General features: G+C 42.3%; 1 protein-coding gene across 1 annotated transcript in view; it reads right to left on the bottom strand.

Annotated features, from left to right (window-relative positions):
- The window catches only part of ATRN (attractin), a 2639854-nt gene that overhangs the window by 1583506 nt on the left and 1029499 nt on the right, over positions 1-26849 (bottom strand). Inside the window, exon 13 of the mRNA XM_044064458.1 lies at positions 12837-13062. Within this exon, the coding sequence (XP_043920393.1) occupies positions 12837-13062 (226 nt within the window). The remainder of the gene's footprint in view (positions 1-12836; positions 13063-26849) is intronic.

The following is a 26849-nucleotide window of genomic DNA, read 5'->3' as shown; positions in this document are numbered from 1 at the left end:
TAGGCCTCCTTGCCTCCAAAATGACATCCAACACTTATTTACTGAGGGATGGTACCGAAGAGATTAGGTAATTAGCCAGGCTGCCAGATTCAGGGTTTGAAGCTGCGGGGGCAGAATCCGGTTCTCCTGTTAAGACAACAGGGTAGGGGTATGAGGCAGGTGCCATGGAGCCAGCAGTGACACACTGCGCAAGAGGGGGTACCAGTGTTAGCGTGGCCAGACTGGTGCAATCAGTATCATCCTTGGTTTGTCCTGTTTGATCTTTAATAGTACCTTGGGTATGAGAGGCAGAGGAGGAAAGACAAACTGACAGGTTTTTCCAGCTGAAGGACAGAGCATCTACTTTCCAAGCTTGTTTGTGGGGAGTCCTTCTGCAGAATTTGTCCAATTGGTAGTTGTGGGGGGAGGCAAACAGGTCTATATCTGGGATCCCCCATTTGTTTGTCAACATGTTGAAAGTCTTTGGTTCCAGGTTCTACTCTTGTGGGTCCCATGAGATTTCTGCTTAGTTCATCTGCCAGTGTTTGTAGTTTTCCTAGCAGGAATTGAGCCTGTAGATGCACCTGGTAGCTCAAGGCTGTGTTCCACAGAGCCATGGCTAGTTGGCAGAGGGGGTAAGAATGGGTGCCCTCCTGCTTATGTACCACATAACAATGGTGTTGCCCGTCTTTACCATTAATTGTCCTGGAAGAATGTGGTCCTTGAAGGCTGTCAGAGCATTCTCTACAGCTGACATTTCCTTTTGAATGATATGTAGGTGCACTCGACTTGGGTTCCATTTGCCCTGAATGCACTTCCCTGCCAGGTGAGCCCCCCATGCATAGTCTGATGAGTCTGCTGTTAGGGTTTGGGCGGCAGGGGGTAGAGTGAATGGTAGTCCCTTGTTTTGGTGGCAAGCCTCTGCCCACCAAAGGAACTCTAACAGCAGGCAAGGTATGATAGGAATCATTGCTTCTAGGTCCAGAGAATGTTGACACCATAGGCTTTTTAGATACCATTGTAGTTTCCTCATATGCAGTCTTGCATATGGAATTAGTAGAATGCAGGAGGCCATGAACACCAAGGCTTGCAATTTGCCTTGCAGATATCAGGGTTTGTGTGGACATTAGTTTGAAGTAAGTTGCCAAATGAGTGTTTCTCTGGCGTGAGGAAAGCCATCTGGGAAGTTGTATTCAAGCTTGCTCCCAGGAATATAATTTGTTGACAGGGTACCAGATGTGATTTCTTTTCATTTATAGTGTACTCCAGACAAGTTAGCACATTTTGTACAAATGCCAGATGATTCAAAAGTATGTCCTGGCTTTCTGCCTGAATTAGACAATCGTCCAGGTATGGATATATTTGAAAATTTCTTTGCCTGCAAAATGCAATAACTGGAGCTAGGCACTTTGTGAGCACCCTGGGCACAGTAGATAAGCCAAAAGGCAGTGCAAGTAGCCCGCTTTGAAGAGTAGGTATAGTCTGCAAGATTCCCTGATTGGGATATGCAAGTAGGCTTCCTTTAAATTGAGTGTTGCCAACCAGACATCTTTGCCTAGCATAGGAAGCAACTGGTGAAGAGTTAGCATCTTGAATTTTGTAAACACCAAAACGGTGTTTAAAGTTGATAGGTCCAGGATAGGATGCCATGAATTGTCCTTTCTGGGTACCAGAAAGAGTCTCGAGTAAAAACCTTGTCACTTTTCCTCTTCTGGTACAGTTTGAATAGCCTTTATGCCTTAAGAGAGTACTTGCTTTTGAGCCTCTGCCCACTGACTTGGGGGTAGATCTGGCCAACCATTTGGGGTTGGTAATGTATGGAATTGAAATCTGTATCCTTGGAAAACTATTTAAAACCCATTTGCCCTGGGTAATGAGTTCCCAGTTTTTTACTGTATTGCAATCTTTCCCCCTAAAGGCGTTGAGAAGTGCTTGGAAGTTTTAAAGTTAACTCATTGAGACAATTCGCCATTGGGGGGGGGGGGGTCTTACTACTCTCTGATTTGGAATTGGGAGCCCCCCACTGATTAGTCCTGTGCATACTCTGGGACTGAAGCCTGGGTGTTCTTCTGTATCTGGGTTTGGACTGAGAAGGCTTGGAAGAGGCAGGAAAGGACCAATTCTTAGAGGGCCAATGCCTACCAAATCTTGGAGGCTGTACTTGCAGGAAATCTTTAACAGTTTGCATAGATTTAGCTTTTTCCTCCATCTTTTTAAGAACTTCTGCTTTGGTGCCAAACAGGCGATCCTGATTTAAGGGAGCATCCAGTAATTTAGCTTTAACATTATTTCATGGATTAGCTCCTGGCTGCTGTGCGTCCATGGCTACAGCGTCCTATACCATTCTCTCCATCCTGCTTGCTCTGAACTAGGGAATGAGAATCTGCCCTGCCTGAAGGCCAAGAACTAAACCTTATGTTAAGACTATTGGTCTCTACCTGAACTAAAAAATAGAGCCAATCCTCTCCCTAAGACTCATTCCCACAAGGAACCAAGAAAGTGTATGTTCATAACTATTGTATTAAAAAATATACATGAATAATATAATTCCATGTTATTGAAGTCTGCTCACTAGCCAGGACAGCCAGCAGCCTTACTCTAATCTTTTCTCCTAAACCTTAACATACTACCAACGTGTAGTCTCTGTAGCCAACTCCTGTTTACCCTCCATTACTCCTAGACCTGACAACACTCTTGTAAAGCTACTTGCATTTTTATCCTTGTACACTAGATGGCATCCTTCTAGTATTTGCCTTGTAAATCTATCCTACTGTTCTGAAATATATTCATCAGGCACCTTGCTTTTCTTTTACTTTGTTATCCCAGCCCTGCTCACTCCTCTATTTCCACAATAACTCACTCTCCTCCACACCCATCTCCACCTTACCTCAGCAGTCAGCTCTTCACTGATTGTTCTTGGGGTCTTCTTCCTTCACTGGCTCTACCCACTCCGTTCGCCCTGTGGGCTCAATCCGCTCCCCTACCCTGCCCTCAATTCCCACCTGCCCCCAGTGCTCCTACATTTATACACTCAAACCACACCCCTATACTAAATACCAATCATAGATCCCAGTCCTTAAAGTGCCAGAACCAACATTTCCAAGTCCCATCTTAGTAAACCACCTAACTTACCCTTATCTTTACCTTATATACAACTCTGCTATAATGTCATTCATTATCAACCTCTCCACACCTGAAGATCCTACTTCTATCTTCCCTCATACCTATTCTTTCTATATCTTTACTTACAATTTATGAACATCTCCACTACATAAACCTTTGTTACCCAACAAAGCAAACCTCCACTCCACCATTAGCGCACTCTCAAAGCCATTCAAACAAACCCAGCACAATAGCCTACCTACCAGCAAAATATCACAGACTGACTCGCATCAGATACTACAGGCCAAAAGCTAGGAAATCTCAGTTCCTAACATGTAAACCTCTATAACTTACACTTGGAATTCAACTCCAATCCTTAACAGATGGAGATATACATCCCAATCCAGGGCCAAATTCTATGAAGACCACAGAGACCCATAAATCAACCCCCATTAGTACTCAATTCCTTACCAGACCTCCCAGCTCACTATTGATAGCCCATCTTAACACCAGGAGCATAAATAATAAGGTTGCCCACCTACATGCTCTCATGGATGTGCATTCATTTGATATCCTGTGTCTCACTGAAACATGCCTCAAACCATCTATACAAGACAATGAATTTATACCACCAGGGTAGAGCATCTTGAGACTACACCGAAAAGCTAAGAAGGAAGTTGGAGTAGCTATACTATACAAATCTGGATTACAGGTGACCTCGGTTGACTCTAAACCCCCTCTAACTAGTAATGAAGAAATACTTATCTCCAAAATTCAACTCAATTGTAAATCCATCTATATTATTGCTGTCTACCTTCCCCCAGGGAATAACTCTAACACCCTAGAAAATATCCTAAATTGGCTTTCCACCAACTATCCCCAAGAAACAATAATACTCGGTGACTTCAATATCAACTGGAAAAGCTGTACTTCTGATCAGCCTTCTATTCATATTAGTCTACACGGGTTCACTCAAACTATTAGCTCCCCCACAAGGACCAATAAACTCAATAACAATGAAAGCACCCTAGACTGGATTCTGATAAATAGACATCACCAAACTTACAACGTAGGGACTCTCCCTGAGGATATAAGCGACCATGCACTCACCTTCATAATCAGATTTAAGAGTGACATCCCTAGTCCAATCACCTATAGGACAATAAGGAGCAACAAAAATTTTAACCCTGACATCTTTCAAACTGAACTTAAAGCATGCGACTGGTCACCCCTCAAAAACTTACCTCTAGAGGAAGCAGTAATCTACTTTAATACTAAATTCTTAGGTATTCTAGACTTCCATGCACCAAAAAGGACCATTAGAATTAGGAATAAACCTGTCCCCTGGCTCTCAAAAGCAACCAAACAAAAAATGCTTCTCAGAAATAAAGTCTGGGTCAAGTGGCTTACTACTAAAAGCCCAGAGGATCATTTAAAATTCAGGCAGCTAAGAAATGATACAAAAAAGCCGTTCTGTCAGACAAAAGAAACTATTACATTCAACTCCAACATACCCAGCAAAACAAACCACAAAAATTCTGGGCAGGGATTAACAACTTTTTACACCCAGGCCGTTCTGTCACACCCACCCCAGTAGGTACTGACCATGACAGTCCAATGCAAATTGCCAATAGCTTTAACACATTCTTTACCGAGACCATTCAGTCTCTTGCCAATCAACTAACTCCTGACAGCTCATCTCTGACTTCCTCTACTGCTACCTTACCTCCCTCATTACATCTCAAACCTGTCCCTTCATCCCTTATCTGTACCCTTGTTCTGAAACTCAAATCTACCACCCCCGCAGCTAATCTCCTACCTGCAGAATATCTGCAAAAAGCTGCAAAAGCCACAGTCTACCCCATCTCCATTCTGATTAACATAACAATCTCTGAGGGAACTATTCCATCTATTTGGAAGATCTCCCATATTATCCCCCTGCATAAAGGTGGAAACTCCAGGGAATTATCCAACTATAGACCTATTGCTATATTATCTCCACTGGCAAAAATCATGGAAAAATGCATTCATAGGCAACTGTTAAAACACCTAATAGATAATTTATTAGCTAACTGCCAACATGGCTTCAGGCTATTTCACTGCACAACTGCCCTTTTATCCTTCTCTGACTGTATTAACAAAAATTGCAATAACACTCTATCCTCAGCCCTCTTTATTGATCTCTCTAAAGCCTCCGATATGGTTAACCACCAACTTCTCATAAACATACTCAAAAACCTACCTCTAGATGCACTGGCTATACAATGGTTTCAATCCTACTTAAACAATAGGCAACAGGCTGTTCTGTGGGAGAACTTATCTCCCCATCTCCCCATTGCACTTTGTGTCCCCCAAGGCTCTATACTTGGACCTCTTCTATTTTCTATTTTTATCAATGACCAACATTATGTAATTCCTCAAGCTACCTCAATACAATACGCAGATGACTCCACATTAATATGCTCAGCCCCCCACTCCATCAGACCTTCCAGTCCCTAACCCAAAATGTGTTTAACACAGTAAAGGAATGGTTACTACACCATTGCCTCATCTTGAACCACAAAAAAAAAAACAAACTCCTACTTTTTACTCCCACCTGTAGGGCCTCCCCACTACACTTTACTGTTACATCAAACAATGGAACCATCATATCCCCCGACTCAACCACAAAACTACTAGGGGTACTAATTGATAATAACCTTAACTTTGAAACTCACATTAACAGTACCATAAAAACAGTCAACAAAAAACTAGGCTCCCTATATAGAATCAAATCCTTTCTCACCCCACTAGCACGGGCTACTATTGCCCAGACCCACTTAATCTCCACCCACCTCTACACCTCCCCTATATATACTAACCTCTCAAAAAACAACTTGAACAAACTGGCCGTCTCCTACAACAATATTGTTAGATCTGCAACAAGCTCTACATTCAGAACGTATCACTGTACTAATTATGAACAACTAGGATGGCTAGAGTTGCCAAATTTACTTCTATTCAAACAATTAACAGTTGCCTACAAAATCCTGTATCAGCCTACTAACACTCCAATTCTTACCATCCTTACCACCCCCTACAACAACCTTAAGACCCTACGCTCATCTGATAAAATATTAGTACAAATAGGTAAAACCTACAATATGGCTGGTGACTCTCTGTTCTCTAATACCGTGGGTAAAACCTGGAACTCTCTCCCCAGTGACCTGACCTCCCTTTCTTCACTAACACAATTTAAAAGCAAGCTGAAAACCTACCTTAAATCCCATTGGTTATGCCCCTGTGTGAACCTAGACTAACTACACATTCTTTTTTCACAAAGACACCCATCTTATTAACTGTATATACTAATTGCCTGTTGAAAACCATAAAGATAACAGGCCTTATATTTTATTAAAATGTCTTCATCAATACCCCTAAAATGTCTTCAACATTACCTACCTATAACTAACAAATGTTACAAGTCATATGATTATGTAATCAGACAGTTTTTGAAGTGAAAATATTTGCTTATATATTTAATGTACCCACATCTGTAAAATCTATCATGTATAAAATTGCTTAATTTTGTATTGTACCTGTACCTGTAAAATACTGTTATTTTTATATATAAATTTCACTGTGGGCCTCTGCTGAAAATGGACATATATCCAGTTGGACTAGCCCGGTCAACAAATATAAATAAAATAAAAATAAATAAAACATGATCTGGCAAGGATTGCTCCTTAAGCCAAGCATGTCTTCTAAGTACAGACCCAGTTGACAGCAGCCCTGCAAGATGCCTCTAGTGAATCAAAACCACACTGCAAAGTATGTTTTCCAACCTGTTCAGCAGAATGCATTAAATCCTGTAAATCCTTATTTTCAGCACAATCAGAAATCAACATCATTTTCTGTTTAAGCAGTCCAATAATATGCTGCTGATACTTTAACATATGAAACTGGCAGTTTAAGGCCATGATGGCCAAGGTTGCAGAAGTGTATACCTTCTTACACCATCTATCCAGCACCCTGGAGTCTCTATCAGAAGAGGTAGGATTTTGGCAGTAGTAGCCTTAATGCCCTTGGGTCCCTGTGAAATGGTCTCAGGACCCGCAGTGGGATTTTTAAAAAGAAACTTGTGAGAGTCAGGAACCCTGTAATATCCATCAGGTTTTCCGGGAGCAGGAGGTAGAGAGTCAGGGGCCAAGCTAGATTCCGAAAAGGCATCATCCACAATGTCCAGTACAGGAGGGATAGCTAAAAGGCCTGTGCTGGGGCAGGAGCAAGAAATCCCTAAGCCTCTTTTTAGAATCAGAGTAATCCTGGCTTTCCCAACAAAAATGCTCCCTAAGAGTATGCAAAGTTTCACCACAGGAGAAATCCTCGGGGGGAGGGGGGGGGCAGAGGGAATAGAGTCCTCTGCATCAGAATTCTCACAGGTAGATAAGGGTAAATCCTGGTCATCAGAGGAAACCGAAATTTCAGAATCCTGGTCAGAAGCATCATAAACAAATTCAGTCCTAGGTCTCTTAGAGGGGGATGGTTGGCTTCCCCTGATTAAAGTAATAAGGTCTTCAGCCATTCTTATCATTTGTTTCTTAGGCATAGAGGCCAGACCATGCGGTCTGGGCGTCGGTTTTCAAGTCATGGTTTGAGATTTAGGCATTGAAGAAGAAGATGGCGTCAGTTTAATATGCAAGTCAGTAGGCCTGAATACACCCTCAAGAGCCGGTGCCTGCACAGCGGCTCCAGACCCATCCAAGGTAGAGACATCCGCAGGTTCCACAGTTGAAGCATCTCGTGGCATACCGAACTCCGAATGGGTCTCAGTAGAGGCTTGTGAATCTGAAGTAGCGGGTATTAGGGGCTGCGAAAGCGCCTCACTGAGTACTGGCAACTGGCTTAGGAGAAGCGTCATCGACAGCTCTGGACCTAGGCGGTCTGTCTTTATCTTTGTGTTTTTTCAGAATGTCGGTAGTACGATGGCTTACTGAAGACATATCTAGATAATTGAACAGAGTACCAAATTTATATAAGCAAAAATATACAGACGATGAATAGTTTGCTGCTTAAATAAAGCACAAAACCGACAGCGAGGTACATCGTGGTCAGGGCCTAGGCAAGGAATACAGTACGAATGAAAATCTTTGTGAGGTATTTGCTTTCCACAAGAAATACAATTATTGACTTTAATTGACATCGGTTTAGAGCAAGAAAAAGTTTCTCCAACGGGGTACTTAACTTATAGTTGAAGACTTTGGTTCTAAAACTCGAAAACAAAAATTTCAGGAGTCTGCTGACCAGCACTTGCGAACTGCTTCTGCTTCTGGCACCGCACAGCAAGAAAGACTGATGTAATGGCGTCGGCTGCATGCTTTATACCCCTGACTACCTAACGTCATGGAAGATGAGACAGCAACCGACGTAGGACCCAAGACTTTGATAATCAGGCCAACTGAGGGCTACTGCAAGCAGAAAACCCAAATGTGATGACTGCAACAGTGAAACACGAAGAACATTTTTCACAATTGGGGGCAGTACAAAGGTATAAAACTCCTACCGTACTGTGTGAATGTCCCCATTATTCTTGAACACTGGCACTAGTATGCTTTATTCTCCAGTCATCCTGGAAGCATCTTTCTCTCCATACTGCTGCAAGTACCCACAGGAGTCACTTTTTCCCCTATCGCACCCAACATATTTATCATATTTGCTGTAACCTCATCTGAGCTTGCTGTTTTCCCTGACTTCATATTCCTTAGTGCTGTTCTTCTACAGTAGGCTCTCCTCTTCTTTCACTGTAGGCTGTGTCTGGAGCAGTACAGCTTCTGTGGGTTCTTCTTCATTCAGAAGTTGCTGGAAGTACACCTTCCATCTGCGTTTGATTTCTCATGGACTAGCAAGCAAGTTGTTGCTGTTTTCAAAAAAATTTGTTTTTAAATTAATGGCTGACTGAACATATGCAGATTGTTTGCTACATGGAAAGGTGATGCAGATAATAGTGAAACAAGAAGTAAAGCAATTAAGGGCAAGCATCATCAATAACACGTGTCTTAGCATGGTTAATCTTAGTTTTAAGGCAGATAATGCCTGTACAAGTAGTCACGGATTTGGGAGCTTCTGCTCCTGCTTTGAGGGGTAAAGCTCTGTTGTTGCAAATGTTTATAGTTCTTGTGTTTACTGTGTATGTTAAAGGGATAAGGGTTACACTGAATTGAACAGTATGAAACTGCCACTGCAAACAAAAGTCTGGTTAAATATTACAAGGTATACTTATTCTGCAATTAGGAAAAAGGTTCGAAACAAGTATCACACATCATAAGGGATTGCTACATTAAAATTACTGGCTGCACTGTCAGTGTTATTATGGAATATAAATGGACTTTCAGGCACATAAAAAAGCAAAGAGCACAGAACTATATTAAGACTACAGTGAAAACGTACAGTTGCACAAATCCTACTTACCTCTAATAGTAGATGTTCATAGAACACACTGCTTTACTAACATATGGGAAGAGGTGCCCCAATATCTTCCCTCTGGCAGTCTATGAAAGCTCAGACCTCTTCTTACTGCCTGTTTTTGGATGTGATTACTAATCACCTGGCAATATAAGACCTGCCTTTCAAACCCACGTTCAAACACACTGCCTTAACTGGCATATGGGTAGATTCCCAAAGCTTGCCCTATCTGGGCTATCTGGGAGGAGGAAGGATAAAGACATTCCTAGTGAAGCCTGCTCTGGATTTAGAAAAGGCATCATGCTTGCAGTGCTTCATAAAGGTATGGACAGGGAACCAAGCTGCTTTCTCTAGAATACTTAAGAGTCCACTCCTTTCCAAAATACCACTGAAAAGGTCCAGGTGGAATGCTTCTTTACCCTGCCTGGATTCACCTTACCAAGGTGGGTATAACAAAAAACAATACTAGAGGACAACCAACATGTGATGGATTGCTTAAAGATGTAGGAAATAAAAAGCCTCTTGGCCATCCTAAAGGGTTTTGTTCTGTCAATATACCTGAGCTATGCACATCCAGGGTATGAAGTATCTCCCCTTCTCCCTCATTCGTAGGTTCTGGAAAGAAAGTACAGTTGTGTACACTTACCCTAAATGTAGATGTTAGAGTGTATTCACTGTTGCAGTCCTGGTTACCCTCCCTCCAGCCCCCTTTTCTTCCTTTGGCTATACCTCTACTCTCACTTACTATGCTCTAAAAGCTTTTTGGTATATTTGCTTTTCTGTTGGAGGTATATCCTTGTATTTATAGATTTAATTGCTTCCCATTAGGGGGGGCACCTGACATCTGTGGCAAGAAAAACTGATGTAAAGATGTCAGCTACATGTTTTATACCCCTGACGACCTGATATCATGGAAGAAGGGACAGCAACCGATGCAGGACCCAAGACTTTGTTAATCAGGCCGACTGAGGGCTACTGCAAAGCAGATAACCCAAACGTAATGACTGCAACAGTGAAACATGAAGAACACAGGAAGATTAACAGACTTAGTAGATTTACTTTGAAACCACTTTCGGCATGAAAGAGGGAATAGTACATACCACAAACCTCTCCCTGTTGAAAATTACGTAAGGTTGTCCCACCATAAGAGTTTGCAGCTCAGAAACTTGCCTTGCAGATGTCAGAGTAACAAGCAAAACAGTTTTCCACATTAAGAATGTTAGACCAGCTTGAGCTGCAGGTCCGAAAGGTGGTAAAGGTGAAACTTTACCAGAATGTAGATGAGCAGTAGTTGATGAAATTCAGAGTAAGGAGCAATCTTCCAATAGATTCTTTTCTTATTATGGCACTAGAAAACTTAAAGGGTCCTGTATGTAGATTAGAAAGCCAACCCCTGTACTGCCAGGTGATTGGTCTATCACACTAAGAGAAAAGGCAATGGGAAGAGTTCTGAGATTTGACAGAGTGCCAGAAGGAGGGTAGCAGGGCACTACTACCCATATGCCAGTAAGGCAGTGTGTTTGTTAAACATCTACCCTGTTTCAGGAGATGCATTTGGATAGAAATGAATACTTGAGTTTGATAAAGTGGATTTCAGTGTAGATATTAGGGACACTGAAAAGGGTGTTGCTACACTGATATGAAGAGGTTATGAAATTGGAGTCGAAGAGGGAAAAAAACATTGGAAAATATGTCACAGTTAGAGGATACTTGCAGGGAAAGTAGTTTACCTTAACATGCATTTGCGGTCATTTTAAGACCATAGAGGTATGGAGCTCAGAAAACTCTGGGGAGCAGTAAGTTTTCAGTAGGGTACTTTATTTACACATAGTGAACAGAATGTATTGTACAGCACTGAAGATGTCTCATGGACACTAGAAGAGAAACTAACTATAGAATGCAGATTTTTAAGAGTAGTATATGAAATTATTTGGCATGGAGGATACAAGTGCTTCAGAGGGGATTTGCATAACACTCCTCAAGATACAATAAATGAGATAGGCTGGACATCACAGTACACGTTCAGTTGGTTGAAAACTTTGAGACCTTTACAAATAATGATATCTGACCACACACCTATATGAGCTAAAAAAAAAGATATAAAGAACTGCAGTAAAGGAATGGCAGTGGCACTTCTCTACATATTTATTAGAAAGAGGGGACTTTAAGGAAGGGGTAACAGGCAAAAAATTAACTCATTCCGTCCAGTACAGGTCCTTTGATTGGGAACTTTTAACTCCCAGTGGGTGTGGCTTGAGCCTTAAAAAATGAAGTTATCACCTTACAGTTCAAATAAATATTCATATTTCTAGAACCATAAGTGTTGCTAGAAAACTGTAAATGGCAAACTATTCAGGATAAATTAATATTTACATCAGAGGCATTTATTCAGTTTGATGCTTTATAAGCCAAAATAAACGTAGTTAACATTAATTTTGTAACGTTGCATAAACAGGTTATGATATTCTCAGTAACAATCCAAGCAAGACACATGCTGCCAGCAGGATTTTCTTCATACAGCTGTGAGCTTTCATACGAGGGAGTACATGCACCTATGTATGTCTTTAAAGGCTATTCTGGGACAGACGCCCAGCTACTCAGTTCCAGGGATGGATGCCAAAGAAGTGTCTGCAAACTACTGATAAAAATAGCAGATATTAGACATAAAAAGTAGCTACATTTTCTAAGAAAATATGTATTATGTGTGTGTGTGGAGGCATCCCAACAGGGTTACTTATCCAATTCAATACTTGTATCTGAGTCATGGCCTAGTCCAATGGACTGTTCAAAGCATTACACAGCTTGCAACATGTACAGCAAGAAAGAAAGGGATGAAAGATGGCTGTCCTTATGTCATCCTTTACACCACATGAATGTGATGGGTGGAGTGCGGGTGAGTGCCTGTGTCTGAAAGTCTGGTCATACATGGACCACAAACTGTGGCAAAATTCCCTAATACAGTACACTACAACACTGCACCACAAGATGGAACATTTGGAAGACACATGGGAAAAACATGCTTACGCAGTCACTGAGTGCCATGAAAATATGCATCACCACCACTGAATGTCCATCACCAAAGGAAGTTTCAGGAAAAAAAAGCAGACTAATGAATGACAAAGATAATACGCCTAAAAGCAGGGCCTGAAAGAAAGTGTCATCAATAACATATCAGCTGTAACTAAAAGTAAAGCAAAATTTGTTTAACAATAAATTAACATATACATAGCATCTTAAATCAAACTAAACTGCATACTTGAAACACTCCAAAACAAAGCACAGACTACATAGCACTGATAAAATATCATAGTCACCTGTTTTTTCACAAACACTGCCATTAACTGCATTGATGCAGGTCGCTGCCTTCAGGCCAGAATATGACGGTTCCGCAAGATAGCCACAAAAGCCAGCGTCACTCGGCTCTCCTGGCAACCACTGTAATGACGTATTGGTAAAAGGGGACATATCCTCCCAGCACCAGTATGACACATTTATCTTCCTGAGTCCAACCCATGGAGTTAGTGTTAGTGGCGGTTTCTTCTGACATTAAAAAGTAATAAGAAACTTATCAGTGAATGCCTCTTCTTCACATGCAAGTGCAATGAAGTCTGAGCTACTAAGAAGAAAATTGGAAAATTTAAAAACGCAAACGCTGGCACAAATAAACCATAACTTGTGTATATCGACACACAATATGTAAAATGTTACATCTTTATTTTGAGCTAATCTAATAGAATTAGAATCTTACTTGTCAAGTTACAGGAGCAAAATGGAAAGTAAATACAACAGAAAACTAGCCTTACAGAACAGGCACTTTTACTCCTGGTGAACAAGCAATGGCAAATTAAAGCTATGCAACACTCTATCCCCCACCATGCATCTTAAATGTTTCTTTTCTGCTTTAAATGCTAACTTGGTGATGTTACAGACTACAGAGAATTACAATCAATAGACTGATGCTAAGCATTACAGCAAAAGAATAACTTTTCATTAAATCTCTGTTAATAGAAATCTTCTCATTTTAATGATTTTTCTATGTGCATTTTACAAAGCATCTCCGAGTTGAAGACTTTTTCCCCAGTTTCTGAATATTAAGGGCTACATCCCCTAATATGGGCTTTAAAATAAGACTTGCCTCCATATTTTTAGCTGCACTGAAGGAATGTACTGGATACAGTACTTGTTGCCAGCCAGTAAGTGCACTAGGCGATGCAGGTACTGTTATTAGAAAGACTCTAGCTGCACACAATGATGTTTAATGGCTATGCCACAGAAGTATGTGCTAAACTGACTATCAGTGAGAAATCATGTATGCACTTACCCTTGTGAATGCTATGCATGTAAAGATAAAAGTACTGAAAGTGACCTACTGTCTTTTTCTCTCACTCTGAGTGGTATCACATATGCATATGAAGTATTAAGAATTCCAACTGTCCAAGTCAAACCAAGCAGGTAGATTCAGATTATTGAGAAAGAACAATTGTGTAAGTTAACTTACCATATCAGTAAATGTTCGAACAGATAAAAAAAAGATGTGTAAAATCTTACAATATCCATAGATGTCCCTCTCTTCCATGTTGCAGTATTCATCACATATGGGTTTTCTTCTCTTGCTACTCAAATGTCCGGCCAGTATACAAAAGTTTTCAGTCACTGTATGTATGTGGGACGTCTGAGATGGCTAGCAAAATGTGGGCCATAAAAGTGACGTGTGAACGCACCAGCCCTCAGAACTGTAAGCCCCAGTCGGAACCAGTACTAGCAAGGGTAATGTCAGCTCTGTGCCATCCAGAAAGGGAAATGCTGCATAACAGGAGGGGTAGGTGGATGAGAAGGAATACTGCAACATGGAAGAGAAGGACATAGTACAGTTGTGTACACTTAACATAAATGTAGATGTTAGAGTGTATTCACTGTTGCAGTCACTACATTTGGGTTATCTGCTTGCAGGTAGCCCTCAGTCGGCCTGATTAACAAAGTCTTGGGTCCTGCGTCGGTTGCTGTCCCCCTCTTCCATGACGTCAGGGGTATGAAACATGCAGCTGATGCCATTACATCAGTTGTTTCTTGCCCCAGATGTCAGGTGCCCCCCAATGGGAAGCAATTACATATAAAAGTACAAAGATATACCTCCAACAAAAAAGCAAATACACCAAAAAGGCTTTTAAGCATAGTAAAGGAAAGTAGACATATAGTCAAAAGAAGTTAGGGAGCTGGAGGGAGGGTAACCTGGACTGCAACAGTGAAGACACTCGAGCATCTACATTTATGGTAAGTGTACACAACTGTACTATGTTCTTCATGTTTCACTGTTGCAGTCATTACATTTGGGTGGATTCTCAAAGCTATGGCTAGGAGGAGGAACTTACATAGCATTAGGACCAGCTATAAGGCTTGCAAGACAGCAGTGGCAAAGCCAGCTCTGGATTTAGAGAAAAATGGCAAATGACAATGCTTGGTGAAAGTATGTACAGAACTCCAGGTAGCAGCTTCTAGGATGTCCCTGGTAGGGACGCATCTGAGAAAGGCTGTAGAGGTAGATGCAGCCCTGGTGGAATGAGGTCTGATCCCCCGGGGGGATAGGTTTTCCATGGTGCTTATAGCAGAAATGAATGCCACGGCTTATCCATTTAGAAATGGTTTGCTTTGAAATAGCCTTCCCCTCTGCCCCTGCAGCAAATGCCACCAGCAGTTGTTCAGATTTCCTTTTGAGGTTTAGTCCTGTCCAAGTAGAATCTATGTTGGCTGTGCACATCTAAGGAATGCAGTATCCGTTCCCCTTTATTCTGTAGACTGGGAAATAAGGTTGGCAAATGAATGGACTGATTAAGAGCCATACTGGAAACCACCTTGGGCATGAAGGATGGATTGGTCCTTAGAGATACCCTGTCCGCATGAAAGATGATGAAAGGCTCCACTGCCATAAGGGCCTGTAATTCAGATATCCTTCTAGCTGAAGTGATTGCTAAAAGGAAGGCTGTTTTCCAAGAAAGGAATTTTAAGTCTGCAGTAGCAGCTGGCTCAAAAGGAGGTAGTGTGAGCTTCTCCAAAATAAAGTTTAGGTCCCAGGCAGGTGTAGGAGCTCTCCTGGGTGGTCTCAAGTTCTTTGTCCCTCTGAGATACTACTTGAGCAGGGGATGAGAAAAGAGGGGGTGGGTCTGTGTTATAGTGAGCTGAAATAGCTGAAGCGTGGATTTTAACAGAGGAAAAGACAAGCCCTTGGGAAGCATCTCAGTTAAATATCGCAAATTCTGAGGTAAATTGGGCGCTGCTGTGCTCATCCCCAAGGACTGGTTCCAGGCACAGAATCTTTTCCATTTGTCAGCATAAATTTTTCTAGTACTAGGTCTTCGCGCCTCCAAGATGACATCCATCACAGGTTTGCTAAGGAATGGTAAGGGTGAATTTAAGTGACTAGCCAAGCTGCAAGGTTCAATGTTGGGAGCTGAGGGTGGAGAAAGTACAGTTTTGTACCTACCATAAATGTAGATGTCCGATAGATATGCAACTGCAGTCATAACATATGGGTTGTCCTGCCTCAGGCAGCCCTCGGTCGGCCGGATTCCAAAGTCTGGGTCCGACGTCGTCTGATGTCGCATTTCCCTCTGACGTCAGAGCGGCTGGAGTATATAAGCATCAGCCGACGCCATCTTCTTCAGTGTTTCTTGCCCCAGATGCCAGGTGCCCTCCAAGGAAGGCTGTAATCAAATTGGAAGACAATAATAGGTTTCCAGACAATAAATAAGCAATAAACAGATACACCATAACAGATATCCCCAGCTAAGGATAACAGGGAGAGGAGTGGACCCAAGGCATAGAGGAGAAGGAGGGAGGGAAAACCCGACTGCAGTTGCATATCTATCAGACATCTACATTTATGGTAGGTACAAAACTGTACTATGCCCTTCAAGAATGCAACTGCAGTCATAACATATGGGTTGAATACCATAGCTTAGCTGGGGGAGGTGGTATGCTCTAAGAAAGGGATGGTGTAGCTATCAATCCCTGCAGGACTGCCGAAGCAAAGCCTGCTCTGGATCTGGAATATAAAGGGAGGTTGTAGTGTTTGGAAAATGTATGCACGGAGCACCATGTAGCAGCTTCTAGAATGTCTTTTGTAGGCACCCCTCTTAAAAATGCTGTAGAGGTGGCTGTAGCTCTGGTGGAGTGTGGTCTGACATTGGCTGGCACACTCTTTCCATGGAAGGAATAACAGAATCTGATGCGATGTCCAATCCATTTTGAAATTGTCTGTTTGGAAATTGCTTTTCCTTGTACTCCAGGGGCGTAAGCTACAAAAAGCTGATCAGACTTCCTACTGGTCTTGGTTCTGTCTAGGTAGTAGCAAAGTTGTCTGTGTATGTCCAAGGTATGTAACAGTCTTTCCCCTTTGTTCTCAGGATTGGGAAAGAAAGTAGGCAGGTGAATTGCTTGATTTAAAGAAACCCTAGATACCACTTTTGGCAGAAAGGTAGGGTTGGTTCGTAAGGAGACCCTGTCTCTGTGAAAAGTTATGAACGGTGGTATTGCCATTAGGGCCTGTAATTCTGAAACCCTTCTTACTGAGGTAATGGCCAGCAGGAAAGCTGTCTTCCAAGAAAGAAATTGTAAATCCACAGAAGCTGCTGGCTCGAAGGGAGGTAGAGTCAATTTTTCTAGGACAAAATTGAGGTCCCAAGCTGGTACTGGTGCCTTTCTTGGGGGCTTTATATTCTTGATTCCTCTAAGAAATTGCCTTAAAGGATGTGAAAACACAGGTGGATCAGTGTTGTATCTAGCTGAGATGGCTGAAGCATGTATTTTTATGGAAGAGTATGAGAGTCCGTTGCTTAGCATATCTGCCAAGTATTCCAGAATGAGTTGAAAACGGAGACTCCAAAATAAGCACCAACAGCAAAAATCGAGAACCAAAGCTTTAATAAGAATAGTGTGAAGCGCTTTTCGTCGCTCTTAATAGAGCAACTTCTTCAGACACAAGTAAAAGCCAGAGTGCATCATTTATAATAAAAATGTCATTTCCTTATTTAAAATCAATTATGAGCTTAAAGTGGTATTCATATATATCAAAACACTTTGCCAAAATAAAGGGCTTTAAAAACTAGTAAGTACAAGTTTGAAACAACTAAATGTTTCCTTGTGAGTACATTAGAATGTATATAGTACACTGAAGGCTATACATATATAAATATATATGTATACTGCTGCAAACCAAAGTATACATTTATGTAGTTTAAAAGTGTATGTTAAAAAGACCAACATATGCATTTACCAGTACTCATGTATGTACTAATGAGTATGTATATATATCACCATAAAGTCATTCAAGTATACAAAGTATATAAACCCAGTATTGCCACAAGAGACATAGGTGTATATTATTATAATAATAGCTGACTTAATAAATTTAAAGGACATATTATTTGGAAATTCTTTGTAAAAGAATTCCATTTTCTAAACAGAAAGTGTGTATAGAGGTATGTGTAAAAGTACCATTAATAAGCTGGAATGGTAACTATATAAACTAAAGGTAATGACAACTAAGTATTTTCATCAAGATGTTATTCTTAAAAAGTATAGAAATTATTATACATGAAAAAATGTTGTTATCATCTAAGTAAACTTCTCAATTTTAACAAACATGCAATGTTACAGTGTTCGTTCAACCCTGGTTTTATGAAGGCATTAGTTATCCATTGCCAAGTTAATTCATGTTCTTCCAATAGTAAATTGTATGGTCCCCCTCTGATGTCAGTTACAACTTGATCGATCGCTGTAAATTTAAACTTATGTCCAATATTTGTATTTATGTGTTTTGCTAGTGCGTTTTCCATTTTTTCATTAGCGATAGCATATGTATGTTCATAAACTCTATCTTTTAGGCGGCGTTCAGTTTTTCCTATGTAGAACGCAGTACACAGGGTACAGGTTGCTACATAGACTATTAATTTTGAATTACAATTTAATTTGAATAGGTTCATAGGTTCATACTAGGCTATCTGCCCAAGGGCATTTACAAGCCTAGCCCATAGTTTTGTGGCTTACGCCACCCCTTTAGTATGGGGAACTATACCCATTATTTTGCTGTGCCTCTGTTGAGCAGTGACACTGAGGTAATCCCTGGGGTATATCTGCGATCTCCCATCCATTGGTCAAGATTTCTTTTGAACAAGGCCAGCGAGGTGCTCTGCCTCACATATACCGGGATTTTATTCCACAGCATAGGGAGTCTTTGGGTGATGAATCTATCCCTCCAGCACGTCCTATTAATAGCCGTGTCGAGGTTTAAGTCTCCCGCCCTTGTGGCTCTGGCGGATCTAGATTTTTGAGGTGAAGCATATTCATCAAATCTGGGTTTGACATGGCCTTGTATGTTAGGCAAAGGTCACCTCTGAGCAGCGTGTTTACTGAATAGAGCTGGAGTTCTTTCAGTCGGGCAGCATAGGACAGATGTTTGAGACCCTTTATCCTTTTGGTGAGGAACTTTTGTGGCCTCTCCAGGTGCTGCAAGTGTCGGGTCAGATACATTCGGGATGGGGCATTGTATTCAATCATTGGTCTGATGAGTGATGAGTATAGGAGACTATGACCTCCCTTGATCTAGATGAGAATCCCTTCATGATAAGGTGGGCAATGTAGAAGGTCTTCCTAACTACTTTAGCTACATGGGTGTCGAATGACAGACTACTATCAACCTGGGTCCCCAGGTCCCTGATAACTTCTTCTGTACTCAGTGGATTGCCACCTATTTGGTAGCTAGGGGTAACCTTGTTTTCCCGAAAGGGTATGACTATGCATTTTTGGCATTTAACTTTAGGCCATGGCTCTGGCACCAGTTATCCGTTTCTGTGAGACCCTTCTGAAGGATATCTGTGTCAGATGTGTTTCTACTATGGCCAGTTTGCAGTCATCTGCAAACTTTGTCAGCCATAACCCTCCTGTGTTTGCTTGTACCCGGAAAAGTAGATGCCAAACAAGAGTGGGCCCAGGACTGAGCCCTGTGGTACACCACTTGTGACAGGCTTTGAGTCTGACATGGCGCCAGCAACTCTGACCCTGTGGGTTCTGTCACTCAGCCAGTTTGCAACCCATCTTGTGATGTATGGGTTAACATTTAAGCTGATGAGTTTTCCAATGATACCCGGTGGGTATTGTATCAAAGGCCTTCGCCAGATCGAGGTAGGCTGTATGGACTGCCTTTCCCTCATCAATGGCTTTGGTGACTGTTTCGAAAAAGTCAACCAAGTTTAGAAGGCATGATCTGCCTTTGACAAAGCCAAACTGGGATGGGTCCAAAGTCTGCAAATTCCCTATGTCTTTATTTATGAGGTCCATTATGATCCTTCCATGGCTTTGCAGATAAGGCTTGTCAAGCTAATGGGCGGTAATTTCCAGGGTCGGTGGAGGCACCGCTTTGTGAAGTGGGACCACAGTTGCAGTGCGCCACTCCTGGAATGATCCAGAGGTAAGACTATGATTAAACAGCTGTCCTAGCTGTGGGTTTAATTCCTCGTTGAGTTCGTGGAGCACACAGCCGGGGACACCATCAGGTCCCATGGATGCTGTGTTTTTGCTTTGGAGAGAGCAGTTCTCACTTGGAGATGTTTTGGGGGGCTGCAATCGCAGGTATAGATATCTCTCCTTTTTGGGGGAGGGGGAGAAGTTTGCACTGAACCTGTCAGCCAGTATGTTGGCAATGTCTGTAGGATCAGTAATCTTCATCATTTTGAACTAGTTCTGAGCATATCTGGGAGTTTCCTCCCAGGTTTCTAACATAGCTAAAGAAGGCCTTATGATTGTCTTTTGAGTCTTTAGCTATTTTTCTCTCAAAATTTGCTTTGGATGATTTTATGAGAGCTCTTAGTTTTTACTTATAGTGATCAAGGGTGTCTTACCTTTTAAGGATTTTGCTCTATCTTGTAGTAGCTTCCTCCTTTTGTTGTAGAGTTTGTTTATGGCTGGGGTCCACCAGAGTGGACGCTTGCCTTTGGTACAAAGAGTCTTTGTTTTGCTTGGGATTGCCTTATCCATGCAGTCCTGCAGGTGCTGGTAGAAGGCATTTGTAAGTGATTCAGCGGCTTGAGTACTGTTTTGCGTCGGGTCGGGGCCTTAAAGGAGACCACACTAGTCTTTAAGTGTGAAGTCAGCTTCGAGAGTTCTTTACTGTGGTCTTTTATTTCAGGTGGGGTGGGATGAGGACCTCCAGCCAGATTAGTTTGTGATCTGATCTCACCAGTGAGGGGTATACTTCCGGTGTTGAACATTGTGCTCCCATGTTCGTGATGATGAGATCAAGTATGTTTTCTCCTCTTGTGGGAGAATTTTATCTGCATATGTTGGTTTTTTTAACATACACTTTTAAACTACATAAAATGTATACTTTGGTTTGCAGCAGTATGCATATATATTTATATATGTATAGCCTTCAGTGTACTATACATTCTAATGTACTCACAAGGAAACATTTAGTTGTTTCAAACTTGTACTTACTAGTTCTTAAAGCCCTTTATTTTGGCAAAGTGTTTTGATATATATGAATACCACTTTAAGCTCATAATTGATTTTAAATAAGGAAATGACGTTTTTATTATAAATGATGCACTCTGGCTTTTACTTGTGTCTGAAGAAGTTGCTCTATTAAGAGCGACGAAAAGCGCTTCACAATATTCTTATTAAAGCTTTGGTTCTCGATATTTGCTGTTGGTGCTTATTTTGGAGTCTCCGTTTTCAACAGTTTGCTGTTTTATTCCAGAATGAGTGGAATGCTCAAAAGTGATGCATCATGACCCTTGTTGGTATTCCAAATGCTGAATCTCTTCCATTTGGCTGAGTAAGCATTTCTGGTGGATGTTCTGCGGGCTTCTGTTAGTATCCGCTGAACTTCCTTGGAGAGAGGTAAATTGAGGTTATTTATGGGATTTCCCAAGCTGTTAGCTGTAGCGTCTGGATGTTGGGATGAACTGTCCTGAAGATGTGTTGAGTCAAAAGTTGGGGCCATTGTGGAAGGGCCCACGTTTTGTTGTGACATATGCTCCGTAGTAGTGGGTACCAGTGTTGTCTTGACAAGTCTGGAGCTATTAGGATCCCCTTCGGCTGCTCTGCTTTGATCTTTAATAACACTGTGGTCATCAGTGGCAGAGGTGGAAATGCATAAATTATTAGGGACCTCCAGTTGAATGAGAGAGCATCTATTTTCCATGCTTGTGGATGATACGTCCTTGAACAGAACTTTTGTAAGTGATGATTGAGGTGGGAGGCAAATAGGTCTACGTCCGGCCTGCCCCATGTCGAGGTGAGTCGTATAAAGATGTCTGGATGTAGCCTTCATTCGTGGGGGTCTAGGAAATTCCTACTTAGACTGTCCGCCAGAACATTGTCTTTGCCTGGAACAAACTGGGATTGTAACTGTATGTTTAGACCCAGTGATTTTTCCCAAAGATTCATTGTCAGTCTGCAAAGGGGGTAAGAATGAGTGCCCCCCCTGCTTGTTTATGTACCACATCACAGTGGTGTTGTCTGTCCGTACTAGTAGGTGGCCTTGTTGAAGTTTTGTCCAAAGGCCTCGACTGCATGCATTACTGCTAGCATTTCTTTTTGGTTGATATGCAGATGTGTTTCCTTTGGAGACCAATGCCCTTGAATACATCTGCCCTCCATGTGCGCCCCCCCATCCAAGGTCTGAGGCATCTGTGGTCATGGTCTGTGTTATCTGAGGTTTTTTGAACGACATACCTGTGTTTGACTGGCTTACTGTGGCCCACCATAGAAATTCCTTTTGAAGACATGGAATGAGTGGAATAGTTGCTTCTAGGTTGTTGCTGTGTTGAGACCATAAGCTTTTTAAGTACCATTGAAGCTTTCTCATGTGTAGTCTTGCTAGTGGAACCAGGAGAATGCAGGATGCCATGTAACCCAGGGCCTGTAGGAAACTCCTTGCAGTCATCTGGGTGAGCTTTGCTAAACTTTTGAAGTAATGAGTTAACTTCTTTTGCTTGTCTTCTGTCAGGTAAGCCATTTGAGAGGCTGTGTCTAGTTTGGCTCCTAAGAAGGTTATTTGCTGGGATGGCTGAAGTCTTGACTTTGAAAGTTGACTGTGTATCCCAGAGCCTGTAGCAAGTGTATGACATAATTCAAGTTTTTTGTCAAGGTTAGTTTGTTGTCCGCTTGTATGAGGCAATCGTCCAGGTGCGGGTAGATTTGAATCCCCTGGAGCCTGCAATGAGCAATTACTGATGCCAGGCATTTCGTGAATACTCTGGGCGCAGTAGATAAGCCAAATGGCAATGCTGAGAATTGATAATGCTCTGGCCCTGCAAGAAATCTGAGGTATCTTCTGCAGCTGTGTCTGATAGGGACATGCAGGTATGCCTCCTTGAGGTCCAGAGTAATCAGCCAAGACTCCTTGCCCAGCAGGGAAGGAGTTGCTGTAGAGTCAGCATTTTGAACTTTGGTACTATGAGAAAAGTGTTTAAAGTGGACAAGTCCAGTATTGGTCTCCATTGAGTTTCTTTTCTTGGAACAAGGAACAGTCTTGAATAAAACCCCTGACCTTGCTCTTGTTGTGGAACTTTTTCTATTGCTTTGATCTGAGCAAGCAGAGAAATTTGCTTGATAGCCTCTGCCCTCTGATTTTGTGGAAGGTTTGGCATGCCTTGTTTTCTTGGCAAGGTATGAAAATGGAACCTGTAACCGTGGTCTATAATGTCAAAAATCCATTTGTCTTTTGTCAGTTTGTGCCAATTTTTTGAAAACAAAGATAACTTTTCCACCCAAAGGAGCTTCTGTTTGCTCCCTGGTCAGCGGAACTAGAGGAAAGTCATTGAGATTGTCCCTGCGGGGCAGGAGAAACCCCTGTGTCACTTCTTTGGTTTGCTGGTTGCCATTGTCGCCCCCTGTAGGATCCTCTGTATTGCCCTCTTCCTCGGGCACGTCTGTTTTTGCCCCTTTGAAATCTTTCAGGATTAGGAAAGGACCAGTTTTTAGAAGGCCAGTTCCTGCTGAATCTGGGCGGCTGAACCTGGAGGAAATCTTTGACTGTCTGAACTGACTTGGCTTTTTCCTCAATGGACTTTAACACATCTTTAGCATTAGCACCAAAAAGCTTGTTCTTTTCCAAGGGTGCAAGAAGTTTTGCCTTAACATGATCTGGTAAAGGTTGTTCTTTTAACCATGCATGTCTACGAATGACCGCCCCTGTCATAGCTGCCCCTACATGAAGCCTCCAATGCATCATATCCACACTGTAGAAAGTGACTGCTAACCTGCTGAGAGTTATGCACAGCCTCCTGCAAAGACTTCCTATCTAAAGGTTCAGGAGAGGCCAATCTTTTCTGTAAATCATCTAACAGGAAATCCTGATATTGAAACATGTGAAAGAGACAATTGAGAGCTCTCATAGATAAAGTAGTGGAGGTGTAAACCTTCTTCCCCCATCTCTCTAAGGACCTTGCTTCCCTGTCGGAAGGCAAAGGGTTTTTTTGAGGTGGTAGCTGAAACCCCTTTAGGCCCCTGGGAAATTGTTTCTAAATCAAAAGCATGGGCCCTAAAGAAATGAGAATGGGTTTCTGGGACCCTATAGTATCTGTCAGGCTTGACAGGAGCAGGAGGAAGAGTATCAGGGGTAACACTGGAGTCAGAGTATAAATCATCCAAAACATCAAGCACAGGAGGTATAGCTAAGGGTCTGTGTTGGGGCTTTTAAGGAAGGTTCAAGGCGCTGGAATCTGAATATTCCTGGCCTTGCCACTTAAAATGCTCCCTCATGGAATGCAGAACTTCCCCAAAAGAAATATCCTCAGGAGGAGAGGCCAAGGGAATGGAGTCCTCTGCATCTGAATCCTTATAGGTCTGGAAGGGCTCTTCCTTGCTTTCGGAGTGAACAGAGTCCTCAGAATCTTCATCTGAAGGAAGAGGGTCAGAGGGTTCAACCCTGGGCCTCTTATCAGGAGGAGGCTGGGATCCTCTCTCAGGATGGGCCTGGGAACCTCTGATCAGGGAAATTAAATCTGCGGCCATAGACATGATTTGAGTTTCAGGAGTAGGCTGAGGTAAGGTTTTAGCAGCAAGATGCTTGGACTTGCTTGCTGCCTTAGCACGTGTGTAGGCCTTGATAGACATGGACATGGGGAGGCCTAGCCGCTCCACGTGCAGGAGTGACCTTATCAACAGCAATGGTCTCGGGCATTTCCTCGGTTTCAGTATCCGGAGGAAAATCAATAAAGTACAGTTTTGTACCTACCATAAATGTAGATGTCCGATAGGTATGCATCTGCAGTCCTAACAAATGGGTTGTCCTGCCTCAGGCAGCCCTTCGGTCGGCCGGATTCCAAAGTCTGGGTCTGGCCTCGGCTGATGTCGCACTTCACCCGACGTCATAGCTGCTTGGGTATAAAGGCATCAGCCGATGCCATTTTCCTCAGTGTTTCTTGCCCCAGATGCCAGGTGCCCTCTAGGAAGGCTAAATTTGGATAAATGCAGATAATTCCAAACAGTAGAGAGCAAAATATATATACATACAAACAAATACACCATAATAGATTCCCCCAGCTAGCTAAATGAGGGGTAAGTACCCTAGGAATACCACAGAGGGGAAGGTGGGGTAATCCTGACTGCAGATGCATACCTATCGGACATCTACATTTATGGTAGGTACAAAACTGTACTATGTCCTTCAAGGATGCATCTGCAGTCCTAACAAATGGGTAGAATACCATAGCCAAACTGGGGGAGGAGGCACTAAGATAATGATGGTGTAGTTAAGATCCCTTGTAAAACAGCAGTTGCAAAACCTGCTCGGGATCTGGAGTATAAAGGAAGATTATAATGCTTGGCAAATGTATGCACGGAGCTCCAAGTAGCAGCTTCTAAAATGTCTTTGGTAGCCACTCCTCGAGGAAAGCTGTAGTGGTGGCTGTAGCTCTTGTGGAGCGAGGCCTGATATTTTCAGGAGTTGTCTTTCCATGAAATGAGTAGCAGAATCGAATGCAATTTCCTATCCATTTTGAGATTGTCTGTTTTGAAATTGCTTTTCCTTGCACTCCTGTTGCATATGCTACCAGAAGCTGGTCAGTTTTTCTGCTGGCCTTGGTTCTGTCCAGATAGTAGCACAGTTGTCTGTGCACATCCAAGGTGTGTAGTAGTTTTTCCCCCCTGTTCTGTGGGTTGGGGAAGAATGTAGGTAAATGTATAGCTTGGTTCAAGGATACCACCTTTGGCATAAAAGTAGGATTGGTTCTCAGAGACACTCTATCCTGATGGAAGATAAGGAAAGGCTGTACTGCCATTAATGCCTGTAACTCCGATACCCTTCTTGCTGAAGTGATTGCTAGCAGGAAGGCAGTTTTCCAAGATAAGAACTGTAAGTCTGCTGTTGCTGCTGGTTCAAAAGGGGGAAGTGTTAATTTTTCTAGCACAAACTTGAGATTCCATGCAGGCAAAGGTGGTTTCCTTGGAGCCTTTACATTTTTGATCCCTCTCAGAAATTGTCTGAGGAGAGGATGAGAGAAGACCGGATTATCCATGTTGTACTCTGCTGAAATTGCTGCTGCATGTATCTTAATGGAAGAATAGGACAGGCCATTGTGGAACAGTTCTGCTAAGTATTCCAGGATGTGTGGTAGGTTTGCTAGTGAGACATCTTCTCCCTTTTTTGCACTCCAAATGAGGAATCTTTTCCATTTGGCTGAATATGTTTTCCTTGTGGAGGGTCTGCGAGCCTCCAGGATAATGTCCTTAACCCTCTGAGATAAATCAAGTTGGTTTTGTTTTATGCAATTTTCCAAGCAGTTAGCTGCAGTGTTTTTAAGTTTGGATGCAGGGTCTTGTAGTTGTTCTGCGTTAGAAGTAAAGGACATAGAGGTAGATGCCATGAATGCGTCCGAGACGTGCTTCTCAGTAGGGGGTACCAATGTTGCCTTGGCCAGTCTGGAGCTATCAGAATTACCTTTGGCTGTTCCTCTCTGATCTTCAGTAGAACTTTGTACATCAAAGGAAGAGGTGGGAAGGCATATACTGTCAGGTCCTTCCAGCTGAAAGAAAGGGAGTCCACCCTCCAGGCAAGTGGGTGGTATACTCTTGAGCAGAATTTCTTCAGTTGGTGGTTGTGTGGGGAGGCAAACAGGTCTATGTCTGGCATTCCCCATTTCTGTGTTATGGTTTTGAAAATATCTGGATGCAGCATCCATTCGTGAGCATCCATGGTAGTTCTGCTTAAGCTGTCTGCTAGTGAATTCTCTTTTCCTGGTACAAATCTGGCCTGCAGTTGGATGTTGAGAATCAGGGCCAAGTTCCACAGGTCCATTGCCAGCCGGCATAGAGGGTATGAATGTGTG

This window comes from Protopterus annectens, chromosome 2.part2, assembly GCF_019279795.1.
Source record: "Protopterus annectens isolate FY-2018-M chromosome 2.part2, PAN1.0, whole genome shotgun sequence".
Taxonomy (NCBI): domain Eukaryota; kingdom Metazoa; phylum Chordata; order Ceratodontiformes; family Protopteridae; genus Protopterus; species Protopterus annectens.
Note: the sequence above shows the minus strand (reverse complement) of the source record. Positions and strands in the feature narration are given on the sequence as shown.